Source organism: Eleutherodactylus coqui, chromosome 3, assembly GCF_035609145.1.
Source record: "Eleutherodactylus coqui strain aEleCoq1 chromosome 3, aEleCoq1.hap1, whole genome shotgun sequence".
NCBI lineage: Eukaryota > Metazoa > Chordata > Amphibia > Anura > Eleutherodactylidae > Eleutherodactylus > Eleutherodactylus coqui.
This window is the reverse complement of record NC_089839.1, coordinates 187,260,653-187,278,827: the sequence shown is the minus strand read 5'-3', so window position 1 is coordinate 187,278,827 and position 18,175 is coordinate 187,260,653. Positions and strand designations below refer to the sequence as shown.

The following is an 18,175-nucleotide window of genomic DNA, read 5'->3' as shown; positions in this document are numbered from 1 at the left end:
CTCTGCCAGCTGGTTGTCCACCATGAAAATCAGTCAGTCTAAGATTAAACTAGACATGATATCTCACACAGTTAGCTCGATCCTTGTACTAATAAGGCACAACAACTTCAAAACAATGTCGTGCATAGATGACTGTCTTTGGTTTCTCTGATAACCCAAGTCATATTTTAAGGATCTTTGACGGTATTGACTTGCAAGGTATCCACCTATAACTGTCACTAAAAAACGTTTTCTTCTTTTTGACGGGAGAGCTATATTGTAGATTTCTTTCCCAGTGCACATTACCTGCCAGCTAGATCTCCGCAAGGAGAATTAGTACTTTTCAAGAGCCTGATGCTGGAAAGAATAGCTTAGATGGAAAAGTAATAACACATGGAGTTTTGAAATGTCAACATAATTTGGTCTTACCTAGAAAAAGGTTTTCTTGTTCTTAAACTTCACTGTAGAAAACCGATAATAAGATCAGTTTTTATAGCAACCGTTTCATAAATAACTCAACGTGTCAACAGCACTACCATGACTTAACCTAAGTAATGTATTGCCTAATATGTACTTTCTTTTGTCAGATATTCATAGGTCATATTGTGCCTCTGGGATCAGCTGATGCAGATGGACGGCTGAGGTCGGGAGATGAACTTATATGTGTGGATGGAACGGCTGTGGTCGGAAAGTCACATCAACTTGTAGTTCAGCTAATGCAGCAGGCAGCCAAACAAGGTCATGTCAACTTAACCATTAGGCGCAAAGTAGTTTATCCAGGTACGTTGAAATCTTCAATTTATAGTATAATCAGACAGTCCTACCTAGCTAGCTGACTATCCCAGTTACCCATGTGTAGCTCAACCAACATATGATGGGTCCACATTTACTTGATGAAATGGCTTACAACTTGGTAGAACTCTTGGTACAAGAATAAGGTCTTCACTTGAGATTAGCATGCTGACGTAGGCAACCTGTTTGCTGGATGAGTGATGGCACTTAGCAAGAGATTATTAGTTCTTCCAAATCTTACGTTGTACAAGTTGTCTAAAGACCTACTACATTTGGGAAGGTCTGGTATGTGTATGTACTGAGAGATGAACCCTGCATGATGGTTAATTCTCTAATGGTTTACATTATTGATCTTCAATTTGGGTCTTTTCAGCTGTTGCAAAGCTTTTTGCACCTGCTGAAATGCTAAAGGTTATAGACAATTGGTTGACATTGGGCCTTCATAATCTTTGTATGAAAGTTTTACTTTTCTCTATGCTCTTACTTTGGAATGTTCTCTTTATTGTTCGGCCAATTAGATTGTGCGTAGCAAACCAACCACTTTTTTTTTTTAACTTCCAGTCCCCAAAACAGAAAATGATGTCCCTGCTTCACCAGCATCTTCCCACCATAGCAGTACCCAACCTGCCTCTTTAACAGAGGAGAAACGCACACCGCAAGGCAGCCAAAACTCACTAAATACAGTCAGTTCCGGCAGTGGCTCCACCAGTGGAATCGGCAGTGGTGGAGGTGGCGGTGGCAGTGGATTAGTCAGCACAGTGATTCAGCCATATGATGTAGAAATTCGTCGTGGTGAAAACGAAGGCTTTGGATTTGTCATTGTGTCATCTGTCAGCAGGCCAGAAGCTGGAACTACATTTGGTAAGTAAAGATATGGTTTTGAGTTTTTATCACCTGGTGTTTGTTTCAATCTCCCCACCCTTTTCATGACAATTAGTTCAATACTCCACACCTTGCAAGGAGAAGGTAGTCCTACGCAGGTTGTCATCACTCATTAGCAAAAGGTATGGGACCAACCAGGGTCCAGGGCTCCTTATTCCAAGGGTCCCATAGCAGCTGCATGCTCTGCCTCAATGGTATGTACATGCTGGGACTGTAGAGGCTTAGATTGCAAGGGTTTATATTATAATTTAAATCTAAATTGACAGAATACGCTTTTGGAATTTACTTTGCCTCTAGTTTTATCCCATTAAAAAAAGTAACCGTCATGCGAAGCCCCAGATGACAGTAAAATCTGTAATTATTAGGGAATCTTCAGTGCAATTCTTTAGGTTTATGGCTCAGTCTTAGTGTTTAGGGAGCAGTAAAATCACTTGTATTCTGCATGGGAAGCAGATAGGAGTCTTAATCAACACACTGGCTTCAGTCCTAAATGAAATATATATAGGTTCTTAGTGTACCGGTAACATTTTGTTGGCTTTGACTCGCAGCACAAAATCAAACTGACTTTTTAATATAAGTATAGGCTTATGAATATAAATTTTAGACATTTACTAACACAACATTGAGTAAAGCTGTCACAGTTCAACCTATTATATCATATTGAAATACATGTATACATCCACAATATGGTGAGGCACTGAAGCAAAGTCACACCTGATTTATAGGTACCCTACAAATATATTTGGAAAGTGCACTATCTGATATTCCTTAAGTAAATGATTTGCACCTACTGCAAGCAGCAAATGAGGGGCAGCTGCAGGAAAAGCAAATTCCCTGCAGTTGTCTGGAGCTAGTTAGCATTCCATTAACCCCTTGAGTGGCGGGTTTCCTACCACCCTGTCGTGACCACCAGGGCAGGTTTTTTAAAATGGTCTAATCATTGAATTTCAACTAATTTTGCAGTTGCGTCTCAAGAGCCATAACTTTTTCATTTTTCCATTGACATGGCCATATAAGGGCTTGTTTTTTGCGGGACAAGTTGTGATTTTTTAAACAGGGGGAGGAAAAAAAGAAATGGGGAAAAAAGAAAAAAAGGGGCCATGTCATTAAGGGGTTAAATAATGCATTAACTTCCTTCTCTGGGTCATTACGATGCATGGATACCACATGTGTGATTGTATTTTAGATTTTTTTACAAAGTAAAGGGAGACAAGTGTTTTTATAATTTTTTTTGGAATTTTGTAACTTTTTATTTTTTTGTCCCTTTAGGGGACTTCCACAGGGACCCATCAGGACCTCTGATCACATTCCGGGGGTCCGATGGTGACAGCCCTTTACATGCTGCAGTGACAGCCCTTTACATGCTGCAGTCACATAGACTGCAGCATGTAAAGGGTTAACACAGCAGAGATAGGAGGTTTTCTCTGATCTCTGCTGTAAGAGCTAGTACCTAGCTGTCCTCTGACAGCTAACAACCAGCTCTCCCTGCCACAGAGACCATCGGCTTGCTTCTGACAAGCCGATGGTCTCTATGGCAACCTGTAAACAAAGCAGGAGATTGCCGACATATCGGCAATATCTTCTGCTGGTTTTTCAGAGCCCTTGCTTTGTTCTCTGTGGGTCTGTGCAGGCAGAGCACACTGTCACAGCTTGTGGCATTGTGCTCTGCAGCTCCCATAGTGATACATAGCACGGAAATCTTCCGGGCTATGTTGCTATGAGCAGTGGAGCTCGTCCCGGAAATTTTCCGGGCGTGCCACTCAAGGGGTTAAAGGGGTTGTGCCAGAATTAAAATTGTCCCCTATCCTGATTATTGAGGGTCCGACTACTGGAACCCCTATTGATCCTGAGAATAGGTGCCCCAAAGATTCCTGAATGAATGTGCAATGCAATCCATCCATTTTCATTGGACTGCTGGAGATAACCAAACGCTTTCACTCAGCTGTCTCTGGTAGTCCTGCTGAAATTAATGAAGTGGTGAATGCTTGATCGCTACTCCATTCATTCAGGAAGCATTTTTTGAATTGTTAGGGGTCCCAGTGTTAACAAAGTCTGGCCGCGGAGGCCACAGAGTGTTCCAGGACCCCCAACAATAATAGTCATGGGTTCCTTATTAACCACCATTGTTTATAATACACGTCACTTAAATTAAAGGGTTTATAGGTTTAAGGTTGATGGTCTATACTTACGATAGGCCATTAATAATAGATCAGCAGGGGTCTGCCACTCAGGACCCCTGCCGATCAGCTGTTTGCTGGGCCAATACAATCATACACTAAGGTGATTTCTATAGGAAGCAGACAGCTCCATTCTCACTGCAGTGGCTAGGCTTGGTATTACAGGCAAATGTACCATTCATTTCAAAGTCTGTAATACTAAGCCTGGCCACTACAGTGGGAATGGAGCTGTCTGTTTAGTGCAAAAAAAATCAGCTCAGTGCATAAGGGCAACAGTCTATAGAACAGCTGATCAGTAGGGTTTGCGGGCAGCAGACCCCTACAGATCTACCATTGATGACCTCAAAGCCCTCAATAGTTTACAATTGAACAACCAATCCCTTTAACACAATGCTTTAGCACTAAATTTATTACATGCATCTCTGCCCTAATGTCCGAAGGGTCAAGTAACCCCTAAATAATGTTCTAGACTTTTTTCATTGAACACTGAATGTATACCGGCACTAACCAACCTGCAATTACCCAATAAAACGAATTGCTCCTGTTACAAAAATCTAGGGAAAACCATCTGCAGGAAAAATAATTTCCCTGCAGTGTCCTGGGGCTTGCCAATTCATCATTAATAGCGATCCATACTTGACTCTTCTATGGAACACAGATACTATACCAGCACATATCAGTATGATGCCTGTTTATGAACTGCAGACAAGCCACAGGGAATTTTTCTTCCTGCACAGCTGCCCTTTACTGCTTGTAAATTACTGCTTGTAGCATGAACGATTCGGTTAATGAAAGTGTATTAGATAATTAAAAATAATGCACTTCCCTAATATATTGCCTTGTGTACCTCCAAACCCCAGACACTTTAATACCATAATAAGTGATTACATTTTATGATGAAATAAAGCCTTTTGCTTTGTTTTCATAGACTAGTGTACACCCGCTAAGAATTGGCTTGGTTACTATAGTCTAAAGTTGAACTCTTTATAGAAATATTTTCCCAAAATTTGCCATTTCTGATATTAGACAAAAAGAGCTGCTTTAAAAAAAAATTAGAAATTGCACCCCTTATATTAGATTAGGTCTGGTTTTGCATCTCTTCACTTGAACGTGGCCGAGCTGCAATACTATACACAGACCATGGTTAACAATGCCCTTTAAGTTTTTAAAGGGTGGTCTGGTGACATTAAGTTATACCCTATATGCAGCATAGGGAATAACCAGCTGATTGGTGGAGGTCTGAGCACTGGGATCCCTATTGGTCGCCAGAACGGGGTCCATTGTCTCTCAAAGGAATGGAGATATGAATAGGGTGGCAGCACCTATGCTCGGCCACCATTCCATTAATTTCAATGGGAGTACTGAAAATAGCTGAGTTCAAGTGCTTGGCAATCTCCAATGCGGTCATTGAAATGAATGGAGCAATGGCAAAGCATGTGCACTGCCGCTCCATTGCCAGTCTCTTAGGTGACACAGGACCCCCTTTCTGGTGACCAGTGGGATAATTTAATGTGACTGAAATACTCCTTTAAGGGAATAACACCATGTCCAAGTTTCACATCTGATATTGTGGCAACCATTTTGTGGACTGTCAGAGCCTCATTAAATGTATTGATCACAATAGGCTACATTCTCATGTAATGCCACAAAATGGCTGCCTGTCCAATGTATTACTATTGGTTATATGCTTATTTCATCTTTGTGTGGCTGTCACTCATCTTAAATGAGAACTAACACTGAAAAGTAGACATGAATTTCTTCTCACCTTTGGTGTATGCAATATTATTTATGCACAGTTTTCTCTCTACTGCTTCCCTTTTTTCTTGCACGGTATCCCTGTGTGAGGTGTCTGTTGGCTTCTGCTTGATGTACTTCTCTCGGTGATAAAAGACCCAATTTCCGCCTGATTAACGGTGCCGCGCTGAGTGTCTGAGGTGGAGGGGGATGTGGGAAGGGAATGCTTTTTTACATTCATTCAATGATTATCATTCATCTAACAGTGAGCAGAACATTGGCAAGCACAAGTGGGTTATATGTGCCTTAGTATTGTGGGGTGTACTGGGGCGAGTACAAAGAGAGGAAACTTGTGTAGGGACAAAGTAACAAACCTTAGTTATACTGTTTTCTAATGGTCGGAAGCGTAAAGTATAAAAATCAGCAGTTCTAGAAGGGTCCCATATATTTTCTAGAAATGGCAATTAATCTTCTTATTTCTCCAGCTTTCGATGTATGAAAAATGTGTTGTCATACATTTTTGTTTGCTAATTTTCCTTGTATGCAAGGTAGTTGGTCAACTCACCGTACTATATAATAAACGGTGAATGTTTCAAAAGGATTCACGATGCTTTCTTCTATATACCGACAGCTGACATTTTCACCTATTTAGAATCCAGCCAAAAAGTTGAAGCTGATGAGAATTGATGACATCACTGGATAAGAAGGAAGTGCCGAGTCCATTTCTTCAGTTTTTAGCCAATTCACTGGTTAGAGTCTTCTGAGTACTCTTTTATTTTAGGCCAGTGGACAACACTAATAAAAAAATGTTCGTAAATCAGCAGAGGAATAAGAGTAGACTGAGCTCCAAAGCCATGAAGTTGTTGGCCCCCTTACCAACTACGAGAGCCATGGAATAGTTGGGTTGGGCAAAGAAATTGCACTATAATAGATATTCCCTTTTGAATTCTGAAGTGCAGCACACATGCCAGCTGACTCGCTTCATCCTTGAGTTATACCAAACTCAAAAGTACAAGCTGGGATATTCTATAAATGTACACTCTTGAAATGTACCCCTTTAGAGAATCTGTAACTAAATAAGGAACCACAGGCACCCAATGGCCATTGGTCCTCAAGTAGTGCTCCAGTGTCCAAATAGTTTTCACCCTTTTGTTAGGGTGGCTTTACACGGGACGACTGCTCGGCACATAAGCACTTGACAGTCAACCCAAGGCTGATCACTTCTGTGCTATCACACAGATACAATAGTTCTTCAGTGAATGGAGGCAGAGCAGGCCGGAGATCTCCTACAGTCGGCCACCTACCTACATTCACTGTGAGCAGATGAACACTGATTTACACTGAGTGAGAAATTGCTTGCTAGTTGCTTTGTTTGAGTAAATTGAAACCAAGCGACCTGTGACTACTTTTGCTTCAAACCCTTTTGGGTCCCATGTTTACACGGAACACCTATTGCTGAAACATCACTCAATAATAGTTTTTCAGCCAATAGTTGTCCCTTGGAAAGCTACCCTTATACTATGTAATGAAGTGGCCATAGAAGTGAAAAACATTATCTTACCATAGTTTATCTGCTGGAGTGATCTTGTTTGTATCTTTGTCCCAATTGGTTTGAGCCCAATGAATAAATACTGCATTGTATCAAGTGTTCTATGTCGTTTGTCTAGCTTTAAACCGGCCATACACTTAAAAGTTGAATTGGCTACAATGTGGCCGGCTAATCAATTGCCATATAGTTCGTATGAGTGATTTGACCTTCAACGTGCCATACTAAACAGGCAGATCAGGGACATGATTAAAAACAATATTGTAAAATAGCAGAACGCACTTGCAAAGAAGAGAATGATGGGATAAAATTGGACAAATATGCCATACATGCCTAGTTTCAGCTGACCAGAAATAAAATAATACAACATCAAGGATGACTTTTTTGTGTAGTGTACCGGTAGTGATGTACCGGTGGTCATCACAAACTGTCACGGACAATTTTAAAATGATGATTGAATGAAATGGTTGAAATCTGCCTTTTTTAGCCAACTTTTATCCTATCCTTATGGCCAGCTGTAGGAGAAATGCTTTTGTCTTTTTTGCTTTCAGACAAAGTAGTCTTCAAGACAAAAGACCTTTAATGGAGGCTGATTCTTGTAACCTTTTATTGAAGCTGCTATGCATTAGGGACTCTACAAATGCTAGATAACCATAAATTGCTTATCTTAAATAAAACTACATTAATCTTTTAGAGATGTACTTAAACCCATGGTGCAAAGTGCAATATGTTAGATAGTATCCTATAGCAAGTGTCAATTGGCTTTTATCTGTTCGCTGTAGTCATGTTGAAGAATACTAACTATGGACCCGCTTCTACGGTCTGCAAGCATTTGTTTGCTTTTAACAGCATTTACTGGATATGCGGGAGTCAACAGCTTTGCCACGTTGACCTGAATATGCCACTGACCGGTTGTCTTGCCAATGTTTTTGCTCACATGAGCGGCACAGCTCATCTAATAACGTTTGCTTAATGCATTATTAACCCTCAACCTTCTTTTTCCTCTCTCAATCCTTCTGCTGTACCCTTCGATGTCTTGTCACTTTAACAAAAATTGTGACATAAAAAAAGCCGGAAATGCATGTGTGGCCATGCCTCATAAAATAGGTCGGATAATAGAGGGAAGCCCAGCTGACCGATGTGGCAAGCTCAAAGTGGGAGACCGGATACTGGCCGTTAATGGATGTTCTATCACCAACAAGTCTCATTCGGACATTGTCAACTTAATCAAAGAAGCGGGAAACACTGTAACTCTACGCATCATTCCTGGGGATGGTAACATATTCTTTTATTCATATTTTTTCTTCTTCATTGCTCTTATTTTCTTTTCTAGCTATTGGTCTTAATGCTATGAAAAATGTATTGAAAGATGATGTTGCAAACAGTCTTTTAAAGAGAATTATTAGTGTTGACAATGATTATGGGTCAAAGAGGCAGAAGAGGCCCCTTACTACTTGTGGCCCTGTGGAAAAGGTTTCCAGAGTTCATAGGGCTAGTGGTTTATAGTCCATATAGTGGGTTCCACTGGAGTAGTTTTCATTCAGTACTGATGTAGATGTGATGTAGCTCTATGTTATAGGTAATGTTGAGCTAACCGAACCAGTAGAACCCTCTTTTAGGTCGAACTTTGCTAAAAGTTCAGTTTGGTATTAACCCGAACCCAGCTTTTTGCAAAGTTCTACTAGTTCAGTTTGCTGAACACTGGTGTAAAACCCTGTCTATGAGCCATAAAAGCACTCTTAAGGGTGTTATGTGGGGCTTTTATGGCTCTTAGACAGTGTTATATACCAGTTGTAGTGACTTTATTGAACTACCGTTTTAGTTTCAAACTAACTACAAACTTTTTGTTTTCCCCGATTTGTAAAATGCTGCAGAGTATGTTGGCACTAAATAAATAGAGATTATTATTATTATTATTAATTAGGACAGAACCAAATTTTTTGCCAAACGTCAGCAAATTTGCAAACTGAACTTATAAAAGATCACTCGTTGCTAATTATAAGTGCAGATAGAAGAATACTTGGTTGTACTCCTCTTGACCATCCCTGTTATACAGTTCAGGATTCTAAGATGTATAAGGGTAAAAGTTCACTTTAGTGCACTCCTACTCTCTTGGCCATTTTCGGCTCCTTCCGGCCGTTGAAGACGACCATATGTAGCCCTATATAGTCCTATATGGGACTGCCTTCAGCTGGCAGAAGGAACCAAAAACAGCCAATGGAGTGGGAAGTGAAAATGCTGGTACTTTTTAACGTTAGCAGGCTCCAATGTTGAGAAGCAATCAGATCTGGGAATGCAGTTCACGCTATAGTTGAAATATCTTTTATTGAGAACGGTAGAATGTGTACAACTATTTTCATCAGTGCCATAAACTTTGAAGTGGAGTGGCAGGATATATGACTGCAGTCGCGGCCTTACTCCTGTGGAAACCCCAACCGATCTAGCATTTCCCACCCATCCAGCGGATAGGTGAAAAAGGCTTTAGACCTGAATACCCCTTTTAATCCAATTTGAATTGCTAGATGAACGTGGGAGCTTCAAAAATTTTTTTCTCCAAAAAGTTGAGTACTATAAATGCCTATGAGCCTACAGGCTTTCTTGGATGTGGTATTTAACAGGGTCTACAAGTAATTGGGAGTATGATTGGTTGTTATAGACAACGCCACTGGTTTCTAAAAGCTATCTCAGCAACAATAATGTTGAAATACATTTTACTATCTTCTCCACACTACAGGACGCTCGGACATCTGAAGCATTTCATGATCCTAGTAGTGATGATTGCATTTAAATATCATTAGTTTCTGTTATTCTAAGGCATGTCATAAATAGCACTAGGGAGGTTTTTGGAACTGGGGATGGAGAAGAGATCGTTTACATTTGACATTCAGACAGTTCTCCTAGAAATGTTCATTAGAGCATCCATAATCAGGATTAATAGTTAATTAGCTGTGATATTACTTTTAATATTAGACACAAGTGTCAATTCTGAAGTAGATGATGGTGAAAGGACTGCATTACCATTCATTTACTGCAGCTGGGATAAAAAGTAGGCCAAATTATATTATTTGTGTAGTGCAATTATTAAGTAACCTTCCCCAGTTCCTAGCAACACGCTATGTTCAGAGTTGTTCTGCTAATCCATTTCAAGAGCTTTTCATTTTTTTATTTATTTTTTAAATATTTTCCTTCATATCTGGGGAAATATTTTTTTTTTCCTTTTCTTTATTCTTTTAAAGTCAATAGAAGCTCTTATGTCTCGGCAGAATTCCAGAGCTGGATTAAAGCTGGAGCCGCGTATTAGTTAAAAGTGCATGGCTGTTGAAATTTTAGTTTTGTTATTTCATGGAGAAAGTTTTTTATATGGAGAAGCTGCTATAGGGAAGACTATTGATGAACATGCGGAAGTGGATCAGTAGTTACTTTGTTACTGTTGCATGGGATTCTCCTTTTTTTCAGTGGTAGTTAAAGCTGAGATTCAGAGATTGTGATGCAAAAGTGGATTGTTAATGGGGCTATATAAGATTACAAAAGGGGGCTGCTTTAGTTTTTGCAGAAACCGCATCATTTGCCCAGACACATAAAAGGACAAGGCTCTTTCTCGAAAAAAAAATGCTTCTCCTAAAGGGAGCTTATATTTAAGTCCTTTTTTAATGGCGCATGTTGGGTGTCTATGTATGGAGCAGGCTCAGGAGCCCAGCCTACTACATACATTGCCGGTGTCGGCCATCTTTGAATGCTGATACCTACTGGCAACAGCCTCGATCAGCATTCACGCCGGTTGTGGCTATTAATCCTTTAAATGCTGCGGTCAATTCTGCCAGTGGCATTTAAATTCCTCAATCAGCAGTCGGGGCCTTCGAATAGTCCCCCCTCGCAATGTGATCAGAGGATGGCGTTCAGATGTAATGGCAGCCTGGGGCCACACAGGGATGCCATAAATGAATGCCTATTAAGGCATGCCTGTGGCACGTCTTTATAGACTACCTGTCAGGATGTGCTGTAATGTAATACTATGGATAACTTGCTGATCAGTGATGGTCTTCCTGCTGAGACCTTGAAGAATGGGATGTCTTGTCTCCTGACACAGCAGGGGTTGATTCCCCTCCCACAGTGACATCACTCCGAATGGAGTGCTGGCCGACCATGGATGGTCAATACTTCATTCATTTCAATTGGAGTGATGGGAATACTTGAGCGGATGTGCTGCAGGGTATTTGGCAGTCCCATTGCTGTAATCATACTGACCCACAAAATAAAGCAATATAGCAGGTTTTTACTGCTGAAAAGCACAACTCATCCAGCAAAAAAAACCAAAAACCCTTATGTAGCTATGTAACCGAAAAAATGAAAGCGCTTTGGTTTTTTGAAAGTGGGGAGGAAAAAAAGTAAGGGCTGAAGCAGGAAGGGGTTAAAGAGGATGGTCCCATTTTATTACAAGACTGAAAATAAGCTGGCTACTGATCCTGCGATCAGCTGTAATCTATTGACAACTTGACAAGTTTCATTTTCCTGCAGCGCCACTGCAGTTGAAATGAGGAATTACATTGTAGCTATTCAAATCACTGGGGTGTCTGTGCAATGTATAACATGCTGGGTCCTGCAGAGAAAGAGAGATGCAATCCCTACTTCAGCTAATTCGTGGAGGTTTTCAAAGGAGTTTCCAGTACTTAAACCCAAAATGCCCTAAAAGGGTATGTGAAAATGTTTTTTGTAAACCAGACAAACCCTTTAGATTCCAAAACTATATCCGTAAGCTGCTCTTTAGTATTCAATAATTACGCTAAAAGGATAGTTTGGGTTCTTTTCACCTGATGACCTATCCTCTGTATATTCCATCAGTAGTTGATAGATGGGGATCCGCTGCTTGAGACACCTGTCCATCAGCTGATTGTCCAGCCCGCTGACCAGTGCAGCCGGTCGGACGTTGTCATCAACGGACAAGGAAAGTAGTGGGAGCACCAGCTTCACTACCATTGAAATCAATCATAGCGCATCGTTGGTATTCCACTTCCTGCCCAAGACAGGATTCTTGTCAGTAACCAGACCAAAAAGTGGAATAGCAGCACTCCCACCTCCTCCCCTGTTCGCTAATGACAACATCCGGCTCACCTCATTGGATTAAAGGCCAGATGTTCAGATAATGGATGGTGGTCACAAGCGATGGACCCCCATCCATCAACTACTGTTGGCCTATCCAAAGCATAGGTCATCAGTTAAAAAGGAGCCCATCTACCCCTTTAAAGGGCATGTCTCATGAAGACAACCCTTGTCCATATGTCCTATCCGAGCATAAAGAGCCCTCGTAGGTGGGTGTCCACATCTCAAAAGCCCTCTACAAGCAAGAACAAAGAGTTGTTCTATACGTTCATTGCAGCCTTAGCTGCTTCTCAAATGGGTTCTTTCTGTTGAGACCTCTTTAGATTTTTAATGTAGTGGATGCATATATAGCCCAATATCAAGGAAAAATACCTAAAATATTATCTATTATGTCCTTGGTAGACCTAGGAGCAGAAGACGCAGGTCATATCACAGTGCCATTGCCCTTTTGTATGGGTATTTCACATATATCTGTATTTAAAGTATTTTACGCCATGGAATAATAGGAACAAGATGTATTAGCGAGGAGCAGATTCTATTTTTCATGAAGCCAGTAAGTCCTGTAATGCTTTAAATATGATACAGTTGATGGCTTTGTGTAATGACCCTCATCTTGTTTAATAGATAAAATATCTTCAGGCCTTTTGTCGGCTTATCATGCAAATTACAAAATATGTCTAATGTACTTTGCCTTTTTGTTCGTTTCTGATACAAAATTGTTGATGCGTGTGGTAAAAAGTCTGCAGAAAATATGAAACGCATAATATAATAAGCTTCAGTGGATAAAATATGCAATGTACAGTCAGGTAGTTGCTTTACCAATTAGAACGATTTTTCATGTCAGACTAGGCAGAACACTTCTTAACACATAACACAAAACAGGCATTTAGAGAAAATGAGGCCTCATGGCAAAAACCCAAATGCTGCCCTCTATTGGTGCTAGCTCTAATAGGAAAAAAGCAGTTGACCCCCTATATATCTTGGGACAAAAGGTCTACTTATTATGCCGGTTGGAGAAAAGGATGATGATACAGTATTTGTGGGGAGGGAGACACTGCAAAGGTATCCATTGCCCGTGAAGATGTGGGAGGAGCTAACTTGAGCTTCCTGATGGGTCCCGTAGTAGTTCCATGGGCCGCTTCTTTAGCAATAGTGATGACTGAGTGTAAAATTCGGCAAAATGTAAATTAATAGAACGGCAAAATGCATGTACATTTTGGATAAGGTTAGGGAACAATAAAGCGAAGCGTGAAACAATATTTATAAGAATTTGCAGAAGGACCTCAGACATTGCCAAGACATGCAGACTGTAAAGTTGGCGTATGAGACTTTTTTCTAAAAAGAGCAGCGCCACTTTAGTCCATAGGTCGTGTTTGGCATTACAGCTGTGCCTTATTCAAGTAAAGGGGACTATGCTGTTGAGCTGCAATTCCAGATATGCCTCTGGGACAAGAGAGATGCGGTTTCGGGAAAAGCACAACCATTTTTATAATCTAGATAGGTTGTCCGTGCAGCTACGCCTTTTATAAATGAGGACCTGTTGGCGATTCAGCGACTGAAACCCTACAAGTACCCACACGTTTTTTGTGTAGTGGCCACTGCAGGAGAAATATGGTATTACATAATGCTCACTGAAATTAATGAGTAACAATGTAACTTATGGTCCTCCAAAGGGAAAGTATCTTTCCAGTGGCTCTCTGCTCAGGATATTAGAGGGAAGTCCTAAACCAGACCTATAAATAGGGCTGTGCTAAAGGGATGACCAATCTGATATTTAAAGGGGTTATCCCACCAAATTATTTATCACCTATTGGCATATATGTGTGACCATTTCTCTATTCACTGGCTATGGACATGGCCCCATGCAGCGTTCAGCTATCTCCGTCCACTCTGTAGAAGTCAATGAAGCTGTGGTCACGGGATCCTTTGGGATTCCAGTAGTTGAACCCCAGCGGTCATACATTTATCATCTATCCTGTGACTAGATTATAAATTATTTTGGAGGGATAACCCCTTTAAAGGGAACATGTCATCACCTTTGAGCCACATAAGCGACATTCTGGGGCTCAAGATGATGGAACAAGGAGTCTGAGGGGAGGTGTTTCATACTCATCGGACACGCCGTTCCTATGCTATGTCTCCGTAAATTTGCTGGATGCATGACAACATGCCAACTTTTTGGGACACCGCATAGGAGTGCAGGGCAACCGGTAAGTATGAAACACCACTCCCCGTTTCATCAACTTTAAGCCCCATAACAATAGTTTATGGGAGGAGGGGGGGTCAAAGTTGATGGCAGGTTCACTTTAAGTCAGTACTCTGAATATTAAATTACGAAACCCAATTGGCTGCCTACATACAGTAGCATACAGGTGCATTTTCAAGATGGGTAATAATTATGTTATAAAATTAGGTTAAACGCAGACAACTCACATAACAAGACACGCTTTCTTCTTTGCACGGCTTCATTCATTAAAGCAAAAAATTCATTTGTTTACCGAGATTTCCACTTTCCCGGATAACTAATAGGCGCATTATGCAAAATAAACGGCATAATTACTGCAGTTACTGAACATTATTAAATAAATCTGTGCAGAGTCCCTGACTGGTTGTATGTTGACTCTGAAAAAAATCTTTACTTCTTACAGAATCCTCTAACGCTTCATTATTGACCAACGCTGAAAAAATCGCCACAATTACGACCACGCACACGCCTCAGACAATAGCCCAGGAAACAAAGTAAGATTTTATGACTAAGGGATGTTCTCAGCAGAGATTGACATGCTTATTCACTGCTTGGTTACATTTGCTCTTTTTCTTTAAATGCAGGAACAACGCAAAACCAAAGCAAGAGCCACAGTTTGAGTTTAAAGCTCCGCCCACAACACAGGTACGAAAACTTTTGACCTTTTTAGAAAATTTTTGCTTCGGAAAACATGTTGCCTTTTACTAGGAAACATTAGCTTTGGCTTGAGCACTTGTTTTATGTTGGATGGTATTTGAGGCTAAAGGGATACAAAATTAAGGTTTTTGGATGTTATGCACTATTCTAGGCCAGCAAGGAGTTCACTAACTGATTTTCAAGGGGATGCTTGAAAATGTTTCCCTTTTGTGAGCACTTTTTTATCTGGCATAGCTGTTGTTGTGAGGATCGCCAAGGACATTTCTGTACATTTCATTTCTGCACATTTTCATTTGCTTCAAATTCCCATTAAGGTTGGTGTGCCCTTAAAGGGGATAATGCATCACCATTGATAAATTATATTTAAAGGGAATCTGTCAGCATTTTCTACCCTACTAAACTAATTCCAGGAGCATACCAATGCAGAACTGCAATTTCCATAAATACTTTTGTTATACTTCCCTATGAAAGCATACCATTGCAAATCATCTTTTAGAATCTCCCGCACTACATGGTAACTCCCGCGGTCTGGTCCGGTGGGTGGACCTGGACTGACTCTTCTGGCTGGAGTCTTTTGAATAAGCCTACCTTCCCCTTAGCCACGTCATGCATGCATGGTCTGGAAGTATGCAGACCCGCGCATGGGCAGATCCCATGCGTGGGCAGAGTCATTGTGTTCATCCGTGCATGCGCCAGTCCACAACCTTCTGGCGCACACGGGGATGATGTGGGTATGCAGAGCTGTGAAGCATGATCATCTTCTGAAGACTCCAGCTAGAAGAGTCTGTCCTGGCCTGCCCACTGGACTGCATTGCTGGAATTGCCATTCATCATGGGGGGTTTGCTTTCATAGGGAAGTATAATACAGGTATTTATGGAAATTGCGGTAATCTCTCGGTTTGCTCCTGTAGTTATTTTGGTAAGGTGGAAAATGCTGACAGGTTCCCTTTAAGAAGCTGTAAGGTTAGAAGAAAAATGTGCTTTTTTTCCTAAAGAAATAGCGGCACCTTTGTCCATGGCTGTGCCTGGTGTTGCAGTCTAGCCTCTTTCACTTCAAGGGAACTCAGCTGCAATGCCAGACACGGCCCATAAACATGAGTGGTGCTATTTCTAGGTATAAAATGAAACCTCTTTTTAATCTAATACAACTTTTTAAAGTGGTTTTCTTTCGAAATTGGCCTTCATTTATATACCAGAAAGGAAATTGTCTTGGAGTCATATTTGACTCCAATCTTTCCTTTACTCCCTGTGTTCAGTCCCTTGCATACTCATGTCACCTGCACCTTAAAAAAACCTCTCCAGAATCTGCCCTTTTTCATTGCCATCTTGATTTCTGTAACTCACTACTAATCCGTCTTCCCCTTATTAGACTTTCCCTTTTTCGATCTATCCTGAATGCAATAGCCAAGCTCATAATTTTGTTCAATTGCTACACCGATGCCTTCTCCATGTGCCAGCCACTACACTGATGCCTCTACCGTGTGCCAGTCACTGCACTGATACCACTACTGTGTGCCAGTCACTACACTGATACTCCTAGTGTGTGCCAGTCACTACACTCAAGCCTCCACCATATGCCATTCACTACACTGATGCCTTCACCATGTGCCAGTCACTAAAACTGTTGCCCCTACCTTATGCCAGTCACTACACTGATGCCTTCACTGTGTGCCAGTCACTACACTGATGCTTTCACTGTGTGCCAGTCACCACACTGATACCCCTACCGTACCCCAGTCACCACACTGATGCTCCTATCGTGTGCCAGTCACTACACTGATGCCTTCACCATGTGACTGTCACTGACTACACTGATGCCCCAACTGTGTGCCAGTCACTACACTGATACCCCTACCATTACACTGATGCCCCTACCGTACCCCAGTCACTACACTGATACCCCTACCATGTGCCAGTCACTACACTGATGCCCCTACCATGTGCCAGTCACTACACTGATGCCCCTACCATGTGCCAGTCACTACACTGATGCCCCTACCGTGTGCCAGTCACTACACTGATACCCCTACCATAACACTGATGCCCCTACCGTACCCCAGTCACTACACTGATACCCCTACAGTGTGCCAGTCACTACACTGATGCCCCTACCATGTGCCAGTCACTACACTGATGCCCCTACCATGTGCCAGTCACTATACTGATGCCCCTACCATGTGCCAGTCACTACACTGATGCCCCTACCGTGTGCCAGTCACTACACTGATGCCCCTACCGTGTACCAGTGACTACACTGATGGCCCTACCGTGTGCCAGTCGCTATACTGATGCCCTTACCGTGTGCCAGTCGCTATACTGATGCCATTACCGTGTGCCAGTCGCTACACTGATGCCCTTACCGTGTGCCAGTCGCTACACTGATGCCCTTACCGTGTGCCAGTCACTACACTGATGCCCTTACTGTGTGCCAGTAACTACACTGATACCCCTACCGTGTGCCAGTAACTACACTGATGCCCCCACCCTGTGCCAGTCACTACACGGATGCCCCCACCCTGTGCCAGTCGCTACACGGATGCCCCCACCCTGTGCCAGTCGCTACACGGATGCCCCCACCCTGTGCCAGTCGCTACACGGATGCCCCCACCCTGTGCCAGTCGCTACACGGATGCCCCCACCCTGTGCCAGCCCCTACACGGATGCCCCCACCCTGTGCCAGCCGCTACACGGATGCCCCCACCCTGTGCCAGCCGCTACACGGATGCCCCCACCCTGTGCCAGCCGCTACACGGATGCCCCCACCCTGTGCCAGCCGCTACACGGATGCCCCTACCCTGTGCCAGTCACTGCACTGATTACTCATCCACTATAGAATACATTTTAGACTTATGAGACTCATTGCTAAAGTTCTATATAGTGCTGCTCCTCTGTATATCTCTTTCCTTATCTCAGTTTACCATCTTACCCGTACTCTCCGTTCTGCTAATGGTCCTTTTACACAGCATGACTATTGCTGCTGTGCCTGAGGTCTCTTTGGGCCGCCCACATCCATTCACCATGAGCAGGCAGCCGTTGAAGGACTGCCTGTTTACACTGAGCGAGGAG

At 42.1% G+C, this 18,175-nt stretch overlaps 1 protein-coding gene across 11 annotated transcripts in view; it reads left to right on the top strand.

Moving 5' to 3' along the window:
* MAGI1 (membrane associated guanylate kinase, WW and PDZ domain containing 1) overlaps nucleotides 1-18,175 on the top strand; it is a 580,752-nt gene that overhangs the window by 547,362 nt on the left and 15,215 nt on the right. For 9 of the 11 annotated variants that reach the window (XM_066596650.1, XM_066596655.1, XM_066596652.1 and 6 more), the window contains 5 exons: nucleotides 567-759; nucleotides 1,333-1,632; nucleotides 8,182-8,385; nucleotides 14,856-14,946; nucleotides 15,037-15,097. In XM_066596650.1, coding sequence (XP_066452747.1) covers nucleotides 567-759; nucleotides 1,333-1,632; nucleotides 8,182-8,385; nucleotides 14,856-14,946; nucleotides 15,037-15,097 — 849 coding nt within the window. The remainder of the gene's footprint in view (nucleotides 1-566; nucleotides 760-1,332; nucleotides 1,633-8,181; nucleotides 8,386-14,855; nucleotides 14,947-15,036; nucleotides 15,098-18,175) is intronic. The other 2 variants (XM_066596656.1, XM_066596651.1) reach the window with 1 other exon arrangement.